Source organism: Ostrinia nubilalis, chromosome 17 (genome assembly GCF_963855985.1).
Source record: "Ostrinia nubilalis chromosome 17, ilOstNubi1.1, whole genome shotgun sequence".
Classification (NCBI taxonomy): Eukaryota; Metazoa; Arthropoda; class Insecta; order Lepidoptera; family Crambidae; genus Ostrinia; species Ostrinia nubilalis.
The window spans coordinates 3,127,804-3,154,687 of NC_087104.1; the positions used below are offsets into that span (position 1 = coordinate 3,127,804).

Genomic DNA, 26,884 nt, shown 5'->3' on the forward strand with positions numbered 1-26,884 from the left:
AAATCGTCCTCAAGACTGAAAGACTTGCCGGCTAAGTGTGTTCATCAGAAAAACTACACGCGCGCGTCAAAATCCTTAATGACAATTTATTTATTTATTTATTTATGTGTACCTACCTAAGGTACACCAACAAAAACAAATTTGTATTTTTATTTTATTGTTTGGAAAACAAACAGCATTCTTAACTCAAAGCCTACTAACAAAGTTTTAATTTTTATTTTTTATTGCTTATTAATGGTTAAGGGTTGGAAAGCTTAATCATTAATTAACACAAGTGCACGTGCAATTTTCACGATACACCTGTAAGTTCTCCATTATGGTAAAAAGTCACCCTGTATTAAGGTTCTGACTATCCGAGCATTAAGGTGCAATTTATAGTTTCCTGCGGAACCCTGGCTGAATAGTAAGCGTCCTATCTCACGTAGTAATGTAACGAACGAAAGTATCGATAGTTTAATCGACCCCTCTTAATAGCGTCCGCACGCGAAGGCATTTTGACGCGAAAGGAAAAAGTTTTTGCTATTCCATTGTGAATCAATCGATATGTTTTATTATTCAAATACAGCGTGTAGGTGTTACCGATCATAACTATGCATTATAATATGAAGTATAAAATAATATTTAATTTCAGGCACCTTTTAGTTTTGTAAAATTATTTTAACCTACATACCCATAGTTCTACTTATAAATTCCGACAAAAATCCTAATAACAAGCTCAGTAATAAGAATACAGTCGTTAATTTAATACTAAAGTTTCAGAATAGCTTCATTTTTTTATTTCGGTCAAGGCACCTGAATAATAAATTTCTTACCTAACTTGAGAAATGATTAATATAAACTTTCATTCCATCTTTCATTTCTCCAAGTTTTTCTTTGTATAGGTAAAAAAGAATGGTTTAATTTTCCCTATTCTAATCCCATTCCACATGAAATTATAGAAAATATAAAATATTTTTGATGATCCTCTTAAGTTAAGTTTTCAAAAAGTTTTTAAACTTGCTAGTTAAGGCTATTACTCTGTAGCTCGTATAAGTGTTAAAGTAAAATTAAAGTTGGTCCGTTACCAGGAACTTTGCGAACTATTGCCATAGGGAAAACCCTTTCTTGGAACATTTTATCAGCGACATGCCACGTATTAACTTCGGAAACTTGGTAAAGATAACATTAATATCGTTTTAAAAACGTCTGAGTTAGTTAGAAAAGTTTTAAACTAACTTTCAGAGTAAAATGTTACTTAATATTTGAGTTTCTTTAACCCAATAAAGTGTTTATTTTAAAGTAAATACTTATTTTCGAAGCACAAAATTTTTCAGACTGCCAGATCGGGAAACCGAGAAAAATACACCACTTTATTTTTAAGTATACCTATGTCCCGTCTGAGTATCGAAATCATTACCTAGAATCGAGTGAGTTTAACTCTCTTTATTCTCAAGTAAACACGACATTTTTAAATTAAATTCCAATACAAAAAGTTGCAAAAATATCGATATTTATTTCCCTTCCCTATCAAGCGCTAGTGCCGGTAAAATGCTCCTCGACCGCTATAATTCAGGCGCAAAGCAATAAAATGATAGAATATAGGTAGTAAGGCGAGTAAACCTCCAGTGAGCATTCCTCCCAGTGTTTGCAAGCACATTCAAATGATCGTGGAACGGTGAACGCAAGCACAAGAAATATTTTTTAGATTTTAAATGTATGAGAAAATTCGTATTGAAAATTCTTTCGAGCAGCGCTGGTAAGCATTGTCTTTTACTATAAAACAGACTGCTTTCAGTGAAGACTTGGGTATTTTTTATTGCAGTACCTACTATACATATGTATAAATCAAGCCAAAGAGTCATTGAACCAATTTCAGAATCTATTTTCAGTTGCTCTCCCAAGAATATTAATTCATAAAGATTAGTTCTCTCTTCTTCTCGCCATCTTTGCCTGAAGTATCCAAAATTCATCAAAATTGGTGTGATGATTTACAAAAAAAAAACGAACCGGCATATCTACTTGGTAAATAAATACATTTTCACCAAGCTCCATTTCCACACAACTTCAGTTTAACAAAAGAAATGTATAATTAATAAGGCAAATCAGCAAAACTACGTATAACACGCCTACTTGCCCGGCCATTACGCGTAATGCCCGCGATTCGTCTGGGCAATGCGCGGAATGACGCGGGCAAAACGAAATGTCCCCACTTAAGTACAGCTTGTGGAGTACAGCCAGGAATCTATGTCATTTGTCAACACGTTCTTTGTTGGCATTTAATCATAGTACACATTAAGGGTTTTGAAGTAAGAAACATTGTGGTGTTAGTCTCTGCAATGTTTTTGTTACGGCTGGCTTTTCTGGTAAATCAAGATGCCTATTTTGAAAATACTTTGCCAATGGCAAAGCCCGCATTAGTTCAGTTTGACATCATTGTAAAAAAGTCATACTATTTTATGCTGGCTGTTCTATCTTGACTGTGATAAATACATTAATCTAAGGCAAAAGCGTAGCAAAAGGTACCCTTGTGGTACTTAAATTATTGAACAACTTAAAAACATTTTTGTGAATACAACAGTGAAGTTTATCGCGTCATTGAACAGGCTACCTATACAAACACTAGAAAATTATACAAATATATAGACGGCACATCAAGCTTAATATTGTGGCCCCTAAATGTCAAGTGTCATTAGCTAACGACAATACAAACGACACAAACGAAATAAGACAGTAAAGTAACTACGAGTTTACTCACCATATTAACGATGTTGCTATTCCCTTCTACTACTATCAGTTCAGCGTAACCATCAAAGAGGCAGTTTAATTAAAATGGTGGTGAGTGGGTTCGAGTGAGCTTCAAATTAACCCGACCTTAACCCGGCACTCGTCTCGAGCTGCACTTATTTAGCAGCGGAAAATCAACTGAAACTTTACTTGGTAAGGCTTGGGGAAAGTGCAAAATCATATTGAGAAAATATGTAGACTGGAAAAGAAAAATCGTTAGGTTCTGCATTAGAATGTTATTTGTTCCGTGGGTGAATCGATTATGAAACTTTTTGGGTGAAAATTCTAGCCACAATCTTTTTTAACTGGATTTGCTTAAATAATTTATGAGTAGGTAGCTAATATCAAGTTCATTAAAACCGACTTTTAAATGGAGCAGACGTTTAAAATGCGTTTGGGTGAATTTCAACAAGTGCATATTTTTGCCTAATTTTGGTGGAAATTGTTATTTGTGTATTTTTATTCTTTAATTATACATCAAATTTATTGGAAACTTATACTGTTTCTAAAATGATTAAGACATTAAATTTTGTCCAGTAGTTTTTTAGATTTTCCTTACACCAAAATTAAGAGAACACCAAAATTTATATTAAAGCACCAAAATTAGAAAATATGCTGTCAGTCGGTCATATCTTAGTGCCAAGCTCAAGAAATGGTTTTAAATTTACCAGCACCGACTCTAAAAATATTAATCATGGTATATTGTCCTAATAAATAAATAACGACGTACTTATTTTCTACTTTAAAGTGATTGTTGGCGTCGGTTTTAATTTTTTTGTTAAAATTATTTTTTTTCATGCTTTTTAGTTGATTAGTCCTTGTTATTGTCACTGAAGAGGGACAGTACCTATGTTTAATGTGATTAAGACTATAATTTTCCATTTTGTAATGGAAAATTATAGTCTTAATCACAATCCAAGTGTAAATAATCTTCCTAGCAAAATACAGGCTCCCTACTTTAAATATCGGCAACTAAAAAGTATCAATGTATCATGTGTCAATGTATGTATCAACAAATGAGTATTGAGTATCATCTAACTCCTAACTTATGTTGTTTGACCTTTCATCATCAGCTCATCTTAAATACCTGAAATAATACAACTGTATGTACATACCTACCTAAAATATTTAAAGAATTATCCTCCAACTCCTAAGCGTTAAGGAGTTTTACCTTCCATCATCACCTCATCAACATTAGATGATGACTACTTGAATAACTTTAGAAAACGTATTGCATTCCTACAAAATTTGAGGTTTACTCTCGATTTCCCTAGGATCCCATCATCTGATCCTGACTTGGTGACAATGGGACCACCACATAAGTGTACCCTATAGAACAAAAAAAGAATTTTGAAAATCGGTTCACAATTGACGGAGTTAAGTCGGTTAAAAATGCTTTGGTGCACCACCAAAAACACCAAAATTGACTCACCAAAATTAGATTCTTGTTGAAAAAGCTAAATTATATGAAATCTGTTTTAAATATAACAATAACATTTTAACACATGGTATGAAAACAGTTCCTTTACATTATACGAGGAATTCAACTAAAAAGAATAGCTTAGAAATCTTATACAAAAAGACACCAAAATTGCAGAATTGTTGTCCGTTTAAAAAAAAACAACACATTTACGTTTTTGGCGGGAAGACGCAGAGGTCTTGCACCCGTCTGCCGTCACTGCTCGCGGGGGCGGTACTAAACCTAACGAATGATGGGAGTGTTTAAATCCTGTTTGATCTTTAAAGAAACTGACGAGCTATTTCATTATTGACACCAAAATCATAAATTTTTCGCGGACAAAAATTAAGGACGTGACTTAATCACAGTTATTTGGGAAACTTGCTTAATTTGGTAATCTTAGATAATAGATAGATTGTATAATCCAAAAATATACTTTTTCCCTAAGTTCTGTTTTGATCTTCAGCTAAAAAAATACATATTGTAAGAAATTAAGGATGTGGACACTGCACCAAAATTAGAAACGCTTAGTTCAATTATTTTCTGTCGAATTTGTAAAAGAAAATACTCATTAATAATGTTGTCCTCAAAATGGAACCTCTGTATATTTTCGTGTAAAAAAAAATCAAAGTTCTATGTCATAAAAAACATATGATTTTCAGCTACGCCGCTCAAAAAATGTGTTTGGGAAATTGACCCGTTTAAAGTTCTTATTGTGACCGCAACGAAACAATTTCAAGTTTTAAAGAACCTGTCAAATCCAAGAAATCATTTTCATATTTATTGACTACCTATTGAACAGTTATTACGATTTGTGTTTTTTTTAGACTTCCCACGTAAATAGTTGTAAAGCCTGGTCCGTGAGCACGTAGAATCCCGTCCAATGACCCCAAGCTGCCCATCCTTGTCGCTCGCACGTAATTATGTTGCTGTCGCGCTCGCACACTCACTGCGGGCGCGCGTCGCACAGTCGCGACAGCAATATAATTACGCGCGAGCGATAAGGATGGGTAGCTTGGGGTCATTGGACGGGATCCTACGTGCTCACGGACCAGGCTTTAGTATTTCCGCATCAGAATCACAGATCTGACAGGTTTTTTTAGATACTGTCAGGTAAGGAAATTCATAGAATCCGTTGCGTTTATGATGATACCTACGTATTTTAGCGCGCGTCGTGAAGACCCATAGGAAAGATTTAAATAGCCTTAGCACGGCTCAGTTGCTGCATAACGTTTCCTAAAGAAATATAACCCTTTAAAGCGGCCCCGAGACGATCAATCGCGATTGTCAATTTTACGTGATTGACAATTGACATTGATCGTTTACAAAAGGCATTGAAGCGATTGTCAATTGAATTTACGTGATTGAAGCAAATTGATGATAATTTTAATTGAAGCCCAATTGACAGGTGCCATTGAAGCTATTATTGATCGTTTAGCTGAGCCATTGACAATCGTTTCCGTCAATTGGAATTGTCAATAACGTAAATACATTGACAATCGCGATTGATCGTCTCGGGGCCGCTTACGACCTGACTGGCCTATCTCACCAAAACCGTTTCTCCACAGCACGGCAACGCGACGACATCAAGCGAGACGTCGGTGGGCACGAACACAGCGACGGGAGCGACCCCATCAGCAGGGCCCAGCAAAGCGCCCCCTGCTGCCAAGTTCCGCCACGGTCTGCTGCAGCTAATGATACACACCATCGACCCCATGCACGACGGTGAGTTAGGTACGCACCGCGCTTCGCTTCACACTTCACTCGAGCTGGGACGCCGTCGGGCGGGCGAGGGTCGTGATGGTCGATGGTCTTTTGTTTTGGATTTTTTTTTATATCCAGCCAGTTATTTTTTTACTGTCTACTTTCCAACTGTCATTTCATTTTTTTATCGATTTCGTTTTTTCCATGTTCTTTTTTATATTCAGCCAGGTACCTTTAATAATCCGATTTCGCACTGTCCTTGTTTATCGATTTCGTAAATGAGGGTAAATCTTGAAATAGTCATCTTTACTATTGAAGATTTAACCCTGATAAATGCGACGTAAGTTCAAAATTAGTTTTCAGTAAAATGTGAAAATAAAAATAAATATTCACATAAGACAAATACCTAAATACGGTGGCAATTATTAGTAATGACTCTAAATATCTTTCTTCATCAAGTATTTTACGATAAATTATTTTTCATCCTTCAAGTTATACCTACCTGTGACGAAGAAAAAAAAACTAATAATGTAAATTTTCAGCTACTCTTTACGTGACCTTTACTTAGTCTGAAGGATTAGACATTTTCTTTCCGAAGTTCCAAATTTATTCTAGAAAGACCAGTCTGTAAATACATTTTCTTTTTCAAAGCTTAAATAATGAGATTGAAAATACACAAAATTGTTTCCTCAGCATAATTTTTACCTAATCTCATTTCATGTAACCTATCCAATCTTTTTTGCGAAATCGGACAAATACTACGTCTCTTAGCTACTACGTCTTTTAGCTAACAAAGCCCCAATTCGATCCCCTTATTTCTGATACCCGTTCAATCCATTCCATTTCAGATTTAATTTAATTAACCAGAGACTATCTCGATCCATTATCATTCGCGTTCTGAATTAGAAATTCGATGTTCAAATTCAAATTTTAAAAAATCATTTGATATTCGAAACTCGAATTGAATCGTAAAGAGCTCGTTCACCCGACGGCAGAACAGATCAGCCTATCTGGTGCCAAGTGGCGAGGCGGCCAAGGAGACACGCCCAGCAATGAACTGGCAAAGCACGCCAAGTACAGCTTATCAATGTCGATTCCCATTTGAGGTAAGTTTAGTGTTTTTTTTACTACTTTTCGTGTATTCGTGTTCACGAATCCGCTTTCTCCCCACGTTACACTGGTCTAACTGAAGTTCACTGCTTACGTTTTTTGTACAGAAATACTGTTGTTATTTGTACCTATTTTTTATTGTTATTATGTAATAGAATACTATAATTTATTTAACACTTATTAAGGTCAGTTTCACCAATCACAAAACTTTTAAAATGTAAGTAGTATTTATTTCATAGTGTTATTATGTCGTAACATTGTTATTATGTTGCTTGTGGAATGATGGTGAAAAAGACTGTAATTAATCTTTTAATACTTATTTAACACAGTTCTTAATTGTAAGTAGGTAGTTTAAAATTCTAATTTTCTAAAAACTAAGTTTTAAATAGCTTGCTAACAAACCTAATTAGTGAACTGAAAATGTTCTTTGTTAATTTCAGCAAAACTAATTTTCAGATTAATAAATTAATTTTCAATTCAGCATAATTTGTGGTAGTGTCCTAATGAAGCTCGTTATTTATTCTTCTTAATTATTTCATTATTTCTTCAGCTTTGAAACGCCTTAAAATTCACAAAGGGTTGGGCTTTGCTCGAGTTATTTCTCTTAAGTATTTTTATTCAAATTTTCATTATTTTAGGTAGATTAACTAAAATCACGAATATTTTTACTTAAATTTTGTTTTAGGCCAATATTCTGAAAAAACACTCAACGTTTAGAGTCAATAATATTATTATCATGAAGTAGAATATTTCGCCATAATTTCAGAGCCTTGAGCCTTATTATTGAGTATTAAATTCATACTTGAGCGTCGTTTCAGAATACACCCATAAAATATAATCAGACTTTTAATACATTATTTAAACTTTATTTTACTAAAACTCTTTAAACTTTTGTATAAGTATAGAACCTGTATGTATGTATTTCATTACAATGTTTGATTGAGTAATGAGTAGAATATTATGTAAATACTTATCAATCAGAACAGAAGAACATCATCAGAAGAAAGAAAACAGAAGAAAACCAACAGTCTCAGGCATTAGTAATATAAAGTACTAAATTTTTAATTAATGATGTACTTTTCATTACTAAACCCTGCGGCTGTAACTTGCCTCAATCGAAGACAGAAGAACATACAGAAGAATATCGACTTAAAAAGAATACAGAAGGTTTCGGCATCATTCATCATTATGATTTCAGCCACAGGACGTCCGCTGCTGGACATAGGCCTCCCAATGATCTCCACATCGCCCGGTTGGTAGCGGCCTGCATCCAACGCACAGATTTCGTCTACAAATAATATAAGCAATTACTGACACTGTTAACAATAAGTTTGTCTGTACCCCATGTATGAATAATTGATATTATTAAGGGTTTCAAGTTAAATGTAATTAATGAGAGAGTTTCTGATACATTTCTACCGATTGTAACTTGTTGGCCATTCTACAAAACCCTAAATTTTTGTATTATAGTACTCGTCCATTTGACTTGAAAGCCAAGATATCTTAAAGTTGACTGTGTTAATTAATTAAAAGTCAAAAACATAATGGATTTGGACTTTAATATTGTATGTACTTACAAATTGACTAATTTACAAATAACAAAATGGAAGAATACTTCATAGAAAATGCTAATTAAACGCTAAGCTACTCTTTAAGCATAGGGTTGCTACAGTTCCAATAAAAGTACCTATTTATTTTTTTATTGACATGCCATTGACCCTCCACATAATTATTGCTTTCTTAACTCGATACTAAGTCACCTTGGGTCGTTCTGACCCCGCCTTGAACTCGGAATATGCTATAGATCCCGCATAGTGGTTGAAACATAATATCTCCTTACATTTATTATGCCTGTCTGATTCGATATTTGATAAGCCATGCGAAATGTAAATAGAAAAAGCTTTGGAAAATGCCACTACGATGGCTGGATTCTCGGAGAGAAATTGGCAATGCAGATTTAGGTAGGTACATATTACAGTACAGGTATGTGCCATCCTAGACTGCATACCTCACTTCACATCAGGTTCAATTGCGGTCAAATACCTGCCTATTTTTCATAAAGAAAATATCAACTTTTGTAAATTAAATGAAAAAAAAAGACAAACTAAATAAATAATAAGAGATTATAATAATAAAATATAAAAGTAACTAAGTTCCTTGCACTGCTTCTTTCCAGCACTTGATTGTCCGGAAGCAGTGGTAGGGTCAAAATATAGGTATAATTATTAGGAAACGTAAAAGTGACTGAGTTTCTTGCGCCGCTTCTTCTCAGCACTGGCCCATTTATTGTCCCGAAGCAGTGGTAGGGTTAATACTGGGACGTATAAAAGTGATTTTAAAAGCTTACTTGCAAAAGTATGTGCATATAAGTTTAAAATAAATAAAAATAAATTAATAAAAGTAAAATAAGTTTAAAAACCGCTTATTGATTTACTTAAAGTATCTTACCAATAGTCCTATCAGCATCATACGTAAAATACCAGACTTGTAAAAGTTAGAAGATTCAAATCGACGAATTTCTTTACAAAGATTTTGTCAAAATTTTAACTTATAACCGCAATCCTTCAGTCCTGAAGGATCATACAAAGGGATGATTACCATTTTAAGCGGTATTATGAAAAGATTCTCTTTTTATGAAGCTATTAGGCAGATAAGACTGCCTTTATTGTGATGTTAATATTTGCAAGTCCTTCATCACAGTGGAGTAGGTACATAGAGTATCGGGTTCTTTAATTTTTTCGTAGGAATAAGTACAAAATACATCATCATACACAATTATAACAAAAAACGTTTTTATTGACAGTTGAACGAAAGCTTGTAGTCAGACTTCTATAAGTCAAGTACTTACTAAAATTGTAGAGATTAATGACTAGAAATTACTGTTTTTAAAAGCTCTTTCTATGTTTAATTATTCACTTCTGAAAGAACTTTCACTGAAAGCTGAAACTAAGTACTAGTTCTGAAAATTACCCTATTTTTGGACGTCAGTGTTACAAATGGTTCTCCAGAGGTTTTAATTTATTTTTGTCAGGAAGGCTAACACAATTAACATAATTAAAAATACATCAAGTAAATAAACAAAAATGTCTGTCCGTTTCCACTGCTTAGGTATCCCAAAGTTTTGTAATTATGTCATTTCTTAAAAAATATTTTTAAAGTAGATTACAAATTAGTCCTGCCTGATCCAGACAAGCTGGAAGAAAACTTGAATATCATTTTACCTTTCTTGTAAAGCGTAACGTAATTTCACAAAATGGTCACGTCTATTCCAAAGATGAAAACCATTTCACGAAACGGGGATATGCTTGCAAAGCTCAGCTTTTTCTTGACTCATTTTGCTAGACTCAAGTCGGAACAATCTAGCTAGACCATCTAGATCTGAAATTCACAATTTACTATGAGGTCTCACAGTGCGCGTGGACGCACAGGGTGACACACGAACCAATCACGAAGCTCTATTCAGCTGTACGTATTATTTTTAAAGATTATTAGTAATTTTTTATTACACAAAATACTAATGTCCCGTTAGCCCCTCGTACTAAGCTCAATATGCTTGTATCACGAGTGAGCTCACCACAATAGTCGAGCGGCGGCGGGGACCGAACCCGCGTTCCCCGGATCACGAGTCGGCCAGTCCGACCCCTTCACCGTTCGGCTGTCGTGACTTCTTCTTCAAGCAAGCATCGTTTGTGAATTAGTGAATACGGGCGATAGTTCATTGTGGCGGTCCCGAGAACTCGTCAACTAACCATCTGACACGCGCCCAACAAAATTAATTTAAAAGCAGCGAACTCGAAGTAGGCCGAACCATACTCGCATTGCGATGTAGAGCACATCAGCCTTCACATTTGTTGCAAAACAGCCCCAATTGCCTACTACATAAAGTGCCACAGTGTTAAGCTTAACGTGCGTCCGAGCTTGCATTGCTCACGACTTACTTCGCCGACCTATTTTTGGTGAACAACAGTTTATCAGGTCAAAGAATACATTAACTAGAAATGTTCCATTATCTTCTTGGGTAAGAAAGATAGCACGAACGAGGCGCGTTTTGCAGATTCTGACAAGTCTGTACCCCCAGTGAAAAGGGAGTTAAGTCGAAAATGGTGATTTTTGGGAAATCGCATTTGAAGTTAAAAAAAATCCTGCTTCATCACTATTAGAGATAACTTGGTGAAATATTTTTTAGGTGAAAGGTAATGTTAGATATAATTAGGCAGTGTGCCAGTTTGGGAAATATAGCATGTGGTTTTTTCGTAAATAAATAAAAACACAGTTATATCACCATGCACGACAACTTTACATTCGTGTAAAGTGATGTAATGGGACATAAATCATTTTACACCACACTGAATTGACCACCCGCTAACAAGTGTAAAGTGATACATTTTACGCCATTTCTGTCGATAATTTTTTGTTTCTTCAATTTTAGAAAAAGTTGTAAAACAAACATAAGTAATTACACTATGAGGAATCATTATTTCAGGTTATTTAGGGTAAATAGTCCAAAAATTGTTACTTATATCAATATACACCAATTTTTTGATGATAAAATAAATGTGTAAACTGATCTAACTAACATAATAGCGATCTAAGTATCCTAATAATTATGTGTAAAGTGATATAAGTGGCGACTGTAAAGGAATAAGGCTAGAATTTGAGACTGAATTCTAATTATTTACTCCTTAAATGTTTATTCTGATCTGAAACTACTATTTTATTAATTATTACACCATATAACATGAATGATATCGGCCTAAATCACATACATTATCTCCTATTTTAAAGTAAGTATAGCTGAAGCAATTGTGTAGTAAAGACCAGAAACAACAATGGTTTCACATCAACTAATTAGACAGGAGACAGAGAAAAGTTTGTTTTCTACAATTACCCTATTAGGAATCAAACCCTGTACCAGAGATGGTGATGTCAAGCTATATTGATTGCCTTTTGGTTACAGAAGGATAATATAAAAGTAAAGTCATAAAATGCATTTGTTTTCAACAAAGAGGCTTTTAAAAAGCCCTTTAACACGTCCTAGTATTACTTGAACCCTACAATTATTTTGGGACATAAATGGGCCAGTGCTGAGAAGAAGCAGCGCAAGAAATTTAGCCACCCTTGTCAGCCTCTTCTTAAATCATAAATAAGTTGAAAAAATCGAACTGCCTAAGGCGGGAATCTTCTTAAATCAATAGAGACATGAATTAACAAGACATGTTATACTTGCGAGCTAAGCAGATAAAGTCCAGCAACACATGCCATTTACATAATTATTTACTTTATACATACGTAGTATCCATTCATAAGGACTTCGTAGTTAGTTTTTCAGGGCAATCGAATATTGCACTTAGCCTCTTGATTAGACCATTGTGCGCTATTTGTAGTTTATCTTCCTATTCCAACCGCTCCAGATCCCCCCAGGTAGCAGCAGCCTATCTAGGTCCCTACAGGCCTTCTGCAGCGACGCTGGTGATTGGAGAATTTAAACTTGTTAATCTGCTACGCTTCTGCACTCCTTGTGTACGTGCTGCGGTTTTTCTTCTGCCTCCATGCATCTTCTGCACAGTAGGCTGTCTGTAACAGCTATATTGTGTAGGTGTTTGTTTAACATACCTGTTATTACACTTAGAACCTTGCGGATGTTGTCCCTGTTTAGTCTTATGAGGCTGCGGGAGAACTTTTTCGATATATCCACAACTGCATCTTTTGTTTGCCTGCATCTTTTACAATCTTTCCATTCTGTGTCGTGTTATTTTTCTATTTTGGAGCGCAGCCAGGTCTTGATCTGCGCTTATGGTATTGGCATTATAATTGTTCCGGACCAAATACCGTCGTGTATGATCCCCTTCTGTCCAGTTCATCTGCTGCGTCGTTGCTCAAGGAGTTACTGTGCCCTTTGATCCACTTCAGGAGAGCAGGGTAACGCCATTTGCGTCTACAATGACTTAGGAGCGCGTCATGGCATTCCAATATAAGTATTATAATGTAGTATATTAAGTTGCTTTGTATTGCATGCACTATCTGAGATTATTTTTATATTCAGACCTCGGATGTCTATGGTTGCAACCGCCTGTGCTGCTCTGATTGCATTCTGCTTGGAAAATTGTATTGTGTTTATCTAGTGATGTTGATATCCTTAGTATATTTAGGTAATTCGAGAAGACACCAGCTTCCGTACCTTTTTGGGTTTTGGAGCCGTCAGTGTAAATCCTAACTTCATTGATTCCAGAGCAATCTTGCGTTTCCGCTGTAAGTTGGATATTATATCTCCAGTCGAAGATGTGAACACAGGGAATTCTGTCGATGGGTGCCTCGGTGAGCAGTATTTCTTTTATTAGGGTTTTGTGCAGGATCGTGGAATGTCCTGTCTCCTTGTTTTGCTTCTACATGCCGTTCTTAAGCCTTAGAGCGTAAGTCTTAGAGCGGCTGCTTGGGCTTCCTCCTGAATGATGAGGTTTAGATCCTTAGGGATCTAAGATTCAGAAGGTACTCAAGTGATGTCGATGGAGTGGTTCTCATACAACTAGTGGCCGCTATGCTTACTAGGCGTTGCAGGTTTTGGAGTTTTGATCTTGCTGTGGATAGTTGTGTTCTGTGCCACCACACAAGTGATCCATAATAATATGTGTAAGAGGGCCATATAACCGACGCGACGTGTAGAGCCAAAGTGTTATCTTTGGGTTGAGACCTCATCTACTACCAATGAGTCTCTTGCACTGATGGAATGCTATACAGGCCATTTTTATTTTGTTCTCGACATGACTCGCCCAGTTCAATTTGTTGTCAAGGGTGATGAGTTTTGTTTATAAAGAGTTCGGGTAGTTGGAGCTCTTGTAAATTCGATAATGCACTTATTAAGTACTTTTATTGACAAGGTTAGGCACTATGAATTCAATTATATGTTTTACTAGTAGATGTTCACCATTATTTATTAGAACTATGAACTAAAGTTCTTTGATTTATAAACTACGACATTATTTTTTCCTTTAATCTGACGTTTGGGCTAAGTTATATCATTTTACACCAAATAATTACCCAAATTATTAGATGCGATTTTCAAATGTTTTTGATCTAAGTAACTTATAACATTTAACACACGTACGAAACTTTTGTGGTTAATGGTATTAGTCTAATTGAATCATTATACACAAAATAAATAATCTTTTGTCTTTTACTTTTAGTGCTATAAATTAAGTTACATTCTTTTTCACCAACCAACAATACATAGTTTTTTTTGTGTATATTAATATGAGTCATCTTATATTGTTAATCACAAATTCAATCTGAACAACTTCAATCGTGTAAAAAGTAGTAACACGAGTCATACCTCTTGACACAATAAAAAAGTGAAAGAAGCCTCCGGTACACTTTGTTAAAAGTAGACATGTATCAATATACACGAAAGAAAACTCAAAATTGGTTCACAAAGCCTTACTTGTATCATTAGGCACAAAATTATTTTCGTCTCTATACGTCGTAGAAACATACCGATTAGATACAAAAATAGCTAATTTTTCAGAGATTCACATTATGTTATAAAGTCAATTTTGATCTAAGTCGAGTTAGATCCCTTTTCACTGGGGGTACAGAAGTTAGAAGGCTATCTCAAAGTACTATGATTTCTTCTTCTTCTTTTCGTGTCGACAACAAACCTACACAGTGTCAGCCCAAAACTCCGCCACAAGAGTGACGTTGTCAGCAGCACTCATCAAATCCTCCTGAGCGCAGTTGCTTGGGCACGCAGGGCACGACATCAGGTGCTTCATCGACTGGGGAACAAAACCGCACCTGCACTCCATGTTTAAGCCATCCAAGAATTTTAAGCCAACTATGATTTGAAACTCTAGAAATGGCATCATGAAATTCAAGTATGAGACACATACCTAATGGAATTTACTAAAAATTCGATTCCAACTCAAGCACAGATTCTGTTTTTGTTTGAATACCAATACGAGTATAGCCATGTTTGGTTGTGAGCTCTTAAGTTTTTTTTGCAATGATCCAATTCATTTCAAGTACTCGTACTGCATAATATCTGCATTTTCATCAATAAAACCTTTACCACTTAGGCACTAAACTTGACTATTTCCACCATATGTTCTGAGTAGTTACAAAACCGAGTTCGGTTAATAAAAACTCCAGAGTGTAATATCGTGCCGAAATGAAATAACTTTTGAAAAGCGAAACTTTTTGCAAACCGCAGTAGTGTTGAATTCGGATGTTTCACAGCCAAGTAGTTCTAGCATGAACGGTATTTGACCGCGTGGGGTAGTGGCGCAACGTGTTTGAAATGAAAGGAGTTGGGCGAATTTTATGAGACACTAGCTTTTGCCCGCGGCTTCTACCGCGTGAAATTTAGTTTGTCACAAATCGTCATATAAGGCCAATGTATAACCCACTTAATTTTAAGCTGCATGTGTCAAACAAGGCTGTATGTTTCTTTAATAAAGATAAATAAAAAATTATAGCCTATTTATTCCCTTCTGACCCACCGCACTACCAAACCACACTACCAGTAGTGTCGTGGGGAATATTATTCTGGGTTATAAATAATAATACTGTAAAGTTTCATCAAAATCCGTTCAGTGGTTTTTGCGTGAAAGAGTAACAAGCATCCAGACATCCACACAAACTTTCGCATTTAATATTAGTAGGATTTATTTATTGACACATTCAATAAAATTCTAAAACAAGGTCTGAGCCCGAATTGCCCTTCACTTCGTCCCAACCCAACGATGTCCACTGCTGGACAAAGACCTCCAAATTGATCCTCAAAGACCGGTCCTGTGTCCCATGTGGTGTGCCTCTTTTCCTTTTCACTTCGGCATATTAATGTTTAATTCAATCTTGTTACTTACAAAATTGGTAAGCCTATTGGTACGGACTAAAGAAACTAAATAGGAAAAGTAACATCACCGACATTTAACATCTATTTAAAGCCTTAGAAAGTTCTATAATAAGAGAATTTATCAAAGAAACTACGATACTACGCCTTAACCCTTTGGGCAGCCAAGCCTGCAACTGTGTGAACGGGACATTATGAAATAGACCTTGGCTCTATTTTTACCTGTGAAATATCGAAAATTGAACGCCTTTAGGTGTCTTCCGGCCCTTGAAGAGTGAAGAGGGATGGACAATGGCATTCTCCCTGAGACTGGAAATTGAAGTTCGCTTATGGGACTATGGAACATTGTCAGTACTTAGTACCTATTTAAATGGACGGCAATACTTATTGTTTTGTAGTAGTTACCTACTATAAGCATTGATTACTTTAAAATTATGTAATTTTTTGCACTAAGTTTATATTTTATTTTGGAATTTGAAAATTTTGTAACGGCAGAATGACAGTACTTTTTTTTTTTTCATCTCTATGAAAATGTTATGTTTTGTTTAATGGGATTTATGGGGTAAAGGGAGGTTCGTGTAATATAGGGCCGTTTGCTAATAGGTTCCATTACGTTGATTATTTAAACACATTTTTGGGACGTGTAATAAAGCATTTTAAAAGCCTACTTGCATAAATAAATGAGTTTTATGAGTTTTACTTCTAAAAGACTTGACTTATTATATTAGCAAAGAACTGGTCCTTATTAGACGAACCTGCAATAATTATATCATTTAAAATCTTTGTAATAACTTAGTTAACTAGGTATGTAAATATCACAAATGTCTTTGTAAACTTACAGCACTGGAACAATTTTAGACTCACTGTTCACAGCTTACAAGTGTGTAAATAAAATTATGAAAAAAACCTAAGCAGGCGCTTTGTAAATCGCAAAATAACTCCAATTGGCATCTTCTTTGGCCCTAAATACATATGAGTAGGTCATCTTCATAGAAACGCATCGAGCGCGATTTGTATGTGAGCGCGCCAATACGTATGCGGCGCGCACGCACACACTGAAAAAATTTAACGTGGATTAGCGGGGTGTTGCGCCAAAACCGCGCTCGGTGCGTTTCTATGAAGATGACCTACTCATTTGTATTTACTCTGCCCTTACGCCCATTAATAAGAACCTCTACTTAACCCTTGACTTTCCTCAGGAAAAGTCGATGAAAAAGCGACGCAGTTGCACGCGATTGCCTCGTTGAAGGTGCTTTTGGAAGCCACCAGGCCGACGGCGGGGGGCGCGGGGGCGACGGCGGCGAGGCACTCCGCCGCGGCCACACAGGCCAAGGAGACCCCGCTGGACCTGCCCAACGGTGGCCTTCAGGATAAGCAATTAGATGCTATAGAAGAGGTGAGTCTTTGGTGAAGTTTCCTCTGCTGCCACAAACTTTGGTAGATTTCTTCACACTTTTTGATGGGCAGAAATAGGGATTTATCATTTTCATGATTGACTCTTTATTTTACATTTATGTAATTGGATCGGATCGGATTCAGTTATCGGACCATTAAACACAACGATGCTAAGATTATTAAGTCACTCGTGAAGTCAAAAGGAAGGCTGGATACGACCATATTACTTTAACTGTAACAAATATCAAATACCATACAATAACACCGGTTAAAGTTATAGCAACGGTTAAAATTAAGGCGGTGTAGCTAATCGGCGACCAGAGAGGTGACGTGGCTTCATTTCTAAAGCTCTTGAGATACTTACTACAGTAGTAGTTACAACTAAATTACTAAATTCTACCTCAAAACTTAAAACAATAATGCAGTATCTTCATTCTATAAATCCTACATTTCCATAAATATGTAACGAAATTAGATACATCTTTGAGTGCAGAATCCAATGAAATTTCAGCGAACTGCCTGAATATTCTCGGCTAATTTGAGCTGTAAAAGCAGACGATCCCGCTGCAAGTGCAATAAGAATGCAAATAACTTTATTTAACGTACAAATTGCAGCGATTTCGAAATATAAATACGATAACAAGTTCTCGCTGGCGTTCAGATATCATAGTAGGTAACATTGGTGCAGATTTACACGATGCGACTTACGTACGCGATGAAAATACGAAACGTTTCATTTATTGAACGTACGAAACGTATATTGTTACTGCTGTTAGCTGTTCAGCTTACTAACGAAAGAGTTTACAGACAAACAACTTTTATCTAACCACTTTTCTCTCTTATCGATTTATCCAAAATAAATGTCATGGTTCGGTTTATGAAAATATAAAAAAACCTATAATTTATCTACTTTGAACAATCTGAGTTGTTTACCCAATTAACAATTTGACAACAATGAAACTTAATTAAACGTGCCAACTAAATGCATAGGAGGCAACATCAAACTCATACATGTAAACCAAGTATGTATTTATTATCACTATTTACTATAGTATTTTTCGAAGTCCTGCCGGACTAGGATGCGCACCGTGATAAAATCTTAACGATAATTTTAGAAGACAAAATGAATGGGCTTATCGCGTAAAATCTATAAATTGCACTATAAAATCTTATCGCGCTGCGCACGCTACGACGTAGACGTTAGCGCTACGTCGTAGCAATATCGTCGCTTTGTGTAAAGGCCGTCGAATTTCCATTCCAATGCATTTCCAGACTACTTTGAAGCTGTTTTATTATAACTATTTGGTTTATCCCAGTAGATAGTGCAGGGAAATAAAGTAATTGGGGATTTTATTGCCCGTACAAAGCGTACCTGTTTCATGCTATACCCTAATGGGACCCAAAACTTTTATTTGGGCTGTAAATCTAGCGGAATTGAAAAGTGAAAAATTGCACAACCATTTTGTGCAAAATAAAAATGCTTTACTGTAAATTCACCCGTGCTCATTTTATAAAAATTTACTACTAGCTTCGCCCACTTGAATTTGGTTCTGTCTTAGAAAGTTTTTTCTCTCCATTTAAACCTTCCGTGGGCCTTAATTGTGAAAAAAAAAACATGCTGAATTGGGCCAGCCGTTTTCGAGTTTTGCGCTTAGCAACATTCATTTTTATTTATATTCGATTTTCAAGTGAAGATCAAATTTCATGGAGTTTTATACTGACCTTTAGGTCACATCTGGATTCTGGATGTAAAAGTATAGCCAATAGCTACGCTGCACCCTTTTTGTGGCCCAGAACTGACAATTCTACCTGACAGGTGCGTATCGAGGGCTGAAACGGGTTGATAGCCCGCTGGTGACAGCAGGGTTTGCTAAATGGGGGTGTAAACAGAAAGCCTGACAGTTTCCCCGATAAAAAGGGATTTCTTTACCGTAAATTGAAAATAAATTGGGTCGAGGACAAGGAAATGATTTTGATACTTCAGTATTGACGTGCGAACACAATTGAATCGATGAGGCTGTCGTGTTTGGGCCGGCAGTTGGCACGATTTACACGCTAGTGGCGCCAACTTGTGAGTGATAATGAGAACATCATAGTTTATCATTGAGAGCCAATATGTAATTAGCCTGTAGCGAGTGAGTGAGCCGGCCCTTGTGGAAATCATCGGGGGAGGCCTATGTTCAGCAGTGGACGTCCTATGGCTGAAATGATGATGATCATGATGATAATGATGAGTGAGAAGATCTTCTTAATCATAACAATTCTATTAGAGTAGGTACTCTACATTTAGTATCAAAAAGCTAAAGAGTTTTTTTAGTGTTTGTTTGGTTGATTGAACGCCCTAATCTCAGGAACTACTGGTGCGAATGAAAATTGCTACGACCTTAGGAGTGACGTATCACTGAAAAATTTCGGAAAAAATACCACCATTTTCACGCGTCACAGCTAAGTAATTAATATTATGATGAAAAAAATTCATAACTGTTTGCGTTTCAACATTATCTAAGGCCCGTATTATGAAACGACGTTCAAAACCCGTTCCAAACTTAATAAAAGGGATACTACATAACACCAGTAAACTCAAAGTGATACGTTAAACAAAACACACGCGAAAACATACGTTATCAAAATTGAGTAGAGTTTAAATTGATGAAATGATTTTCAAATAGTCTAAATCGCGATGCGTTGAAACAAAGCACATAAGCAAAAACAGACGTTATCAAAATTGAATAGAGTAAATTTTCAAATAGTCTAAATTAGTTAATCCCGTACTTAGCGCATCAATCACTATTAGAGGTCTTGCGGGACCCGCGACAGATAGTATTAATTGGCAGGGTACCGTTAATTGAAGGCTTTGCTTCTGAAACACTAATTAATTATCGCTTCGTTAAGGGAAGTCTTTTCCCTAATTGATAGAATTAGTTACAAATGAAGATGTATCATAAATAAACAGATTTAGGTACAAGTGTGTTTTGTTGTTTGGTTTGATTCAAGTTCAAATTGCTGTTAATAATCATATCAAAGGAGAATATTAAAGTAGATGAAGTGAGCTTTTTAGAGCTTTTATACCTACCTGGTAAAAGGTACGCAGTACTTGATTTTCTTTACATTTAAATGTTTCATACTTATTGCCATTAAGTTTGCCTTTTGTAACTGCAAATGTATGTATGCAAAAATCTTTTTATATAAATAAATACTTCAGTTAAAAATACAACGCAAGCTTTTGACCTATAAGAAAGTTAAATTAAAGCTTTCAATTAATATTTTAGTTATTTCACTAACTAATAAAAGGTCCTTAATAAATAATTAAGTAAAAACCAAAATAATCTCAAGTTCAAACAAAAAGAAACTTCAAATGAAGCTTTCCAATTTGTTTTACAATTTCGTTGCGACATAAATTACTTCTTTACAACTGTGATTTATATTACGAACTCGCAAACAAGTGAGGACCCAATTTTACTCAAGATTAAGATTATAACTTTGGGCTAGTGATGTCCTTTGCACAGTTTAATATCGATATCAAACATTTTTCATTCAAAGATATTTTAAATGCTAATGGAAAAGCTTGAAAAGTCACAAAGTAATTTTCACGTGTTTCATAGAATAATTTGCCTATAAACCATGTGTAAAATTTGCAATTTTGGGATCTAATCTTCCTGAAATTATTTGCTTTTTTGGATTTTTTAGATTTTAATCACGAAAACGTTTTCGGTGTCAAAGTGATAGATTTAATTTTATTGAAATTGATAGAAAGAGTTGAAATACTTATAATGGGAAAAATAATAATTATAATATTATGCATAAATCCATGGTCTTTCTATACTGTAACATTTACTAGTCTTAAGTTCAGTTAAGTTTGTTCATCCGAGCTAATTACCTAATCTTGTTTACACCCAGTTCACAATTACCTACTTTTGTTTAAGCAGTACCAAAAGTTTAGTTAACAGGCAAAATTACAATCTTCTTCTTGTCGTGTCGACAACAAACCTACACAGTGTCAGTCCAAAACTCCGCCTCAAGAGTTGCGTTGTCAGTACCTTAAGCACTTATCGAGAAACTTAAGCAACATCCCTATATCTTCATACAGAAAAAAAACACAAACACAAACACTAATTAATCAGCTATTGTGTATTAAGTTACCAGAATATGGCCTTGCGTTCAAAGATTAATTGTTTGGGCTGTTGGAGCCAGGCCAGAATTCATTATTGTGGCCGAGGCTCGAGCCCACAGACGTCCAGGGATGTATTTGGTAGGTTCAGGCCCATTTATAAAGTCACGTCCAAAATTCGATTCAAATTTTAGTGTAGATTCGGTACTTGTGATTATGGCCCATGGCATAATGTTGCTAAAAGTTTGTTAAGCATAAAAAAGTACAACTCGTCGAATGATTCTTTTGAAATAAAGCTGACGACTGTTACTATTACGATAATACTACTTATTATTTTTTCTATTGGTATTTAATATTTATCGTTATTTAACTAATGGGATAGGTCCCATAGAAATCAAACTAGATTTTGTGCATCAATATGCAGTGCTCGAAGCTTGGCCCAACGGCCCCAAAGACGGAAATATCCTCAATGGTTGAGGATTCCGGGTGAAGCTCGCTTCTAGCTTTGGCCTGATCATTACTTTCCATCTGGTGAGAGATGCAGGTCAAGAGCTTTGGATAAAAAAATATCAATATTTCTAGTAGTTTATTTCTTCTGTCGACAAGCTTGTTTTCTTTGAATGCTGCTGTATTTACCTGTTAAGGTGTATCTTTTAGAATTTAGCTCCCTTATAATGTAATAATGCATATGAATGATAATATGTTGTTGGTAAATCTTTAACAATAAATAAAAAAAGTATTTTTTGGAAGAGCAGTCGCCCGGCAAGCGGAAGGTCGTGGGTTCGAGTCCCGCCTTAGGCAGTTAGATTTTTTCAAGTTGTTTATTTAAAATTTAGTTTGAGAAGCGACTCAATTCGCTAATAAAATTTTAATAACGAAAAAAAGTGTTATTGTGATTTTCAAACCTTGAGCCCTTTTGGTCCTATAATACAGCCCTGTTGATCGGTGCTACCAAAGCTTAGGCGCAGTCAGCGTTAAGGTTTCGTGCTCTTAATTTAGATCGAGCACGTTAAGAATGTCAAAGGTTCAACGGAAAACGAATTAACCCATGTATTTATAAAACTCTATATTTAGAAATTAATGTTCTACCAAAATAAACCATAAGTGCTGATATTGATCAGCGATTTTAGCTACAGTTAATACAAAACACTCTGAACAAAAAGTAAGATACACAGCACTTAAACACAAAAATCTTACACCAATATTTATGTAGTAAGTAGGTATAGGTTATTGCTAGGTTTCCCTAAATATCCTAAGAATGTGGGTCCAGTAAAATTCATACCAGAAATATTATAAATATTTTCTTTGACGACCGAGCTATGCCTAAGGACAGGGTCACTATTTGAACCATAAAAACTCTAGGTAACGCTGTTAAAAGTTAAGCAAAGGAAAATAGTGTTCCCTAGGTAATAGGCATTCATTCCATTTGTCCCGATGAAAACTAAGTTAGTTGAACGAGAATGGATGATGACGTATTCTGTGAGGTTTTCTGGGCGGAATTAATTAAATTAGGTAGAATTGTTGCAATGCACAAAGGAGAGTGAGCTTTACATGTGTGGTGGCTCGCTACTGTTTGTTTTTCAAAGGCTAGTTTCCTAAAAAAATTTTTTTAGTCCGTCATGTTTAATATCAAAAAATATTGGACACGTATATTTTTATTTGTCAATCTAACAAATAATTTCATAGTTATGGTGCGTTGAAGTTCCGCACGACGTCACAACGTGCGGCACTTTTATGCACGCATTGACGTCACGGGCCTCTTCTTATGAACTTTGGCGCGCTTTATCTCTTTAAATTTTCATTAGTTTGAAAAAGTGAAAAATACGTGTAGAGTATTTTTTTATAAGTTAACTGACGGACTAATTAAAACTCTTGCTTTTTGACCCAGGAAACATCCCTATTAAAGCTCACTCGCCTTGAGTTGCAAGAACTAACTATATCACCTAAATTGTTGACTTGAAAAGGGCCATTACATATTTACAGTCATTATTTATGTCAAAAAATATATTTGGTTCATAATAAAATACAGTTTATTATATCATGAACTAATACTATTAGCAACAAGTATCCATTATCACTAATGACTCAAGTTCGATACATTAATCCATATTGTTGCTGAAGAGTATTGAAACAAGAAAAATACATCGAAGAAAAAGCGAAAAATCTCCTCTACACACACTATTTGTTCTACAACGCCAATAACTCGTAGATAATGCACGAAAAATTAATAGAAAGATCCTTCAAAGTTCCTCAACTTGTTCTGCTCATCCCTTCCAACATTAGTCTGAAAAACAGATTCTTAGCTTTAAAATAACAATATTAAATTCCATTTTATTACGTCCTACTGAATCATTATTCAATTTTGTAACAGAGGACACTAATTAGATAAAATTGTGTCCAAATTAAATCATTATTTTACCAAATACTCACAATTCATTTAAAACATTTTTGTCTTTTGAATTGATATTAGGTAGGTAAGTAGGTACATTTTAAATAATTTTTGTACATCATCATCATCAACATCATCATCTCAGCCATAGGACGTCCACTGCTGAACATAGGCCTCCCCCAATGCTTTCCATGTTACCCGGTTGGTAGCGGCTTGCGTCCAGCGCTTTCCTGCTACCTTTATGATGTCGTCGGTCCACCTTGTGGGTGGACGTCCCACCCAGTCCCAATATTTGAACACACACAATTAAATAACTTTTAAAAACCTTCCACGTCCATAATTTTCAATCTTAAACCAGAGTTTGGGTGGAAAACTACTTCTATTCTTTTCCAGTATCCGTTGAAACGATTAATCTCACTTTTTCTTCGAAAACACGACTCAAGATCTATGGAACAAAAACGGGGTACGACTACAAATACTTGCGGGACTCGCTAGAGTCTGGGGAAATCTAGGATCACAATATACGAGGTCAAACTTGATTTATGGGTGTCTTTTTTACGAACGTCTTCCATAAACATGTACCGTGAATGTTAATCTAGCTGCCATACAATAAAAAGTCAGTAAAAACCCTCTAAATGAAAGGTTAGCAAGTTTATGTCGGAGGGTAAGAGGTGACCCACTCCTGTAATTGGTCGGTTTATAGCTTAACAACTAACCGCGGCAGTTAATTTGAATGTACCGGTTAAATTCGTGGAATAAGTAAACTGAAGTGGTAGTTGGGAAATCGTAAAAAATCGTTTATGTTCTTTCTGTAATTCAGTATTTAGGCCAGTAAGGGCACGGATTTGTATTTATATTGAAACGAATGCCGTCCAAAAATTTGATTCCGTAATGCATGATATTGCGAATACAAAATAAAATTCCAGTTATTAACGAAAAGAAAATTAGTTATGGCTTTACAAAAAGCTTTTATGTTACTGTAAATGCCCAAACTACGCTAAAGCTTAAGATATTCCAATAAATCCTAAGATTTATCAAATTTTAATAGCATAAGTGTCAAACAAATTGAGTTAAGGTACTTCTAATTTTACTGCAGTTATGATAAAAAGATAATAGACCTAAAGAATAACTAAAACTCTGGGCTTCTTAAAACATTCATGACAGTCTTGAATATTATTTCTCCTTCCAAGATTACAAAAGCTTATGTAAAATACCCTTCAATACCAATAACAAAATTCGTGTTGAGGCTATAAAAATATTTAAAGTCAGTAAAAAAACACAATGCACATTCCATAAAAGCTAAAGTCAAGCGAACGCAGGCCCATTTAAAACCGCAGACGTTTGCGAACTTACGAACGCAGGGAGCGCCCCATCTATTTTTACTGGAAACGATTTTCTTTTTTTCTTTTTTATTTCTGATTTGTGGTGCGACAAAAGAGGAAATTCTTTTCTGGAATGCAACTTTTTGCTGGAATTCTAGAGGTAATTTCCTTTTCGGCTGACCGAGAGGTTTCGTTCTGCGGTTATCCGTATTTGGCATTGGTGACTTTGGGACGCAATGGAGTATCTTAGTAATTCTATCTTCATTTGGCAAAACCTTTGATTGTAATAATAAAAAAACTAGGGTACTTTTTATCTACGAGTAGTTACCCGTTTCAGAATATGATATGGTACCTCGTTTGTCAATTTGTTTTAAGCCAAAAGATGTTCACGCCACTGCTGGACATAGGACTCCCCCAAGGAATTTCCACAATGGCTGGTTCTACGCTGCCCACATTTTTTTTTGTCGCGGAGGAAATTCTTTGCGCACCGTCACTACTGTCGGCGGACAGGGTGGTGTGTGGGACTCCGGGCGCTGTTCCGTCCTGAAAAGGACGGGGTATAAACCCACTAAAACCTCCGCGGCGTTCCGTGGGGGTGTCGCGAGTATCCGGCCGTAGCCTTAGACTTCCGCGACACCACCGGCACGCTGCCTACATCCAGGTACTTCCTGCGACCTTCACTTCACTAGATCGTCGGTCCACCAAACTTATACAACCACATTGCTGGCAAAAAAAAAGCAAGGGGTTCTTTTACAATTTTTTTATATTATGATATTCCTAGGTCTGCTAGGAACATAATAAGTGCCTTTTTCCGGTGATGCGGATTCCGCCACGCGTGCGGATCTCGTCCGCATACAGGCTGCCCCGAATTTCATTCTTTCATACATGTTATCCGTTGTTGTCCCGATGTTACTGGCACTCGTCACAGGAAAAACGCACTAAGGATCTTTTTCCTCAATTTCCTTATTTCCTTTTCCAGATAGGAGATCTGGAGGACGACACGACGCCTTTAGATATGTCGTGGCCTTCAGGGTTCCGCAAGCGAGTGACGTACTTGTTAGTCGCGCCAATTGTCTTCCCACTATGGATCACCCTCCCGGACACGCGGACTCCGAGGGGTAAGTTGTTTTTTATTTTGAACTTTGTATCTTTGGTTTAAGGCTAAAAATCTATTTGAAATTTTGTAGTAAACTGAAGTACTTGAGACTTACCACGAAGAAATATGGTGTAAAACTACAAATATGAGTTCAATTGTACCAGTAAATCTGTACAACTAAAACAGTCCTGTGAAGAGGAAGAGTGTAGCAATGAAGCCTATAACGCCTTTTATAGTCCCTAAAACTGAATATTTTACTTAATCCTACCCTTTTGTTCCAGGGAAGAACCTATTCCCTATAACATTTATAGGGTCAATAGTTTGGATAGCGTTTTTCTCGTACCTTATGGTGTGGTGGGCCAACGTGGCTGGTGCCACGGCCGCCATTCCTCCAGAGGTCATGGGGCTGACCCTGCTAGCAGCGGGGACGTCGGTGCCAGACCTCATCACGTCGGTCATCGTCGCAAGAAAGGGTTTCGGCGACATGGCCGTCTCGAGCTCAGTCGGCAGCAATATTTTTGATGTTACTGTTGGGTGAGTGTCATTTGTTTTTCCGTAGCCCAAGTACATTCAGCGTCAAATAGTGACACGAAAAGTGGCCAAAAGTTGACAACACAAACTTATCCCAATTGTAACAAAGATGACGTGTTGCGTACTTTTTGGTAACTTTGGGTGTCACGAACTATTTGACGC

At 36.0% G+C, this 26,884-nt stretch overlaps 1 protein-coding gene across 1 annotated transcript in view; it reads left to right on the forward strand.

Moving 5' to 3' along the window:
* The window catches only part of LOC135079842 (sodium/potassium/calcium exchanger Nckx30C), a 111,887-nt gene that overhangs the window by 75,635 nt on the left and 9,368 nt on the right, over positions 1 to 26,884 (forward strand). Inside the window, exons 3-6 of the mRNA XM_063974457.1 lie at positions 5,791 to 5,956; positions 17,081 to 17,277; positions 26,075 to 26,213; positions 26,473 to 26,725. Coding sequence (XP_063830527.1) covers positions 5,791 to 5,956; positions 17,081 to 17,277; positions 26,075 to 26,213; positions 26,473 to 26,725 — 755 coding nt within the window. The remainder of the gene's footprint in view (positions 1 to 5,790; positions 5,957 to 17,080; positions 17,278 to 26,074; positions 26,214 to 26,472; positions 26,726 to 26,884) is intronic.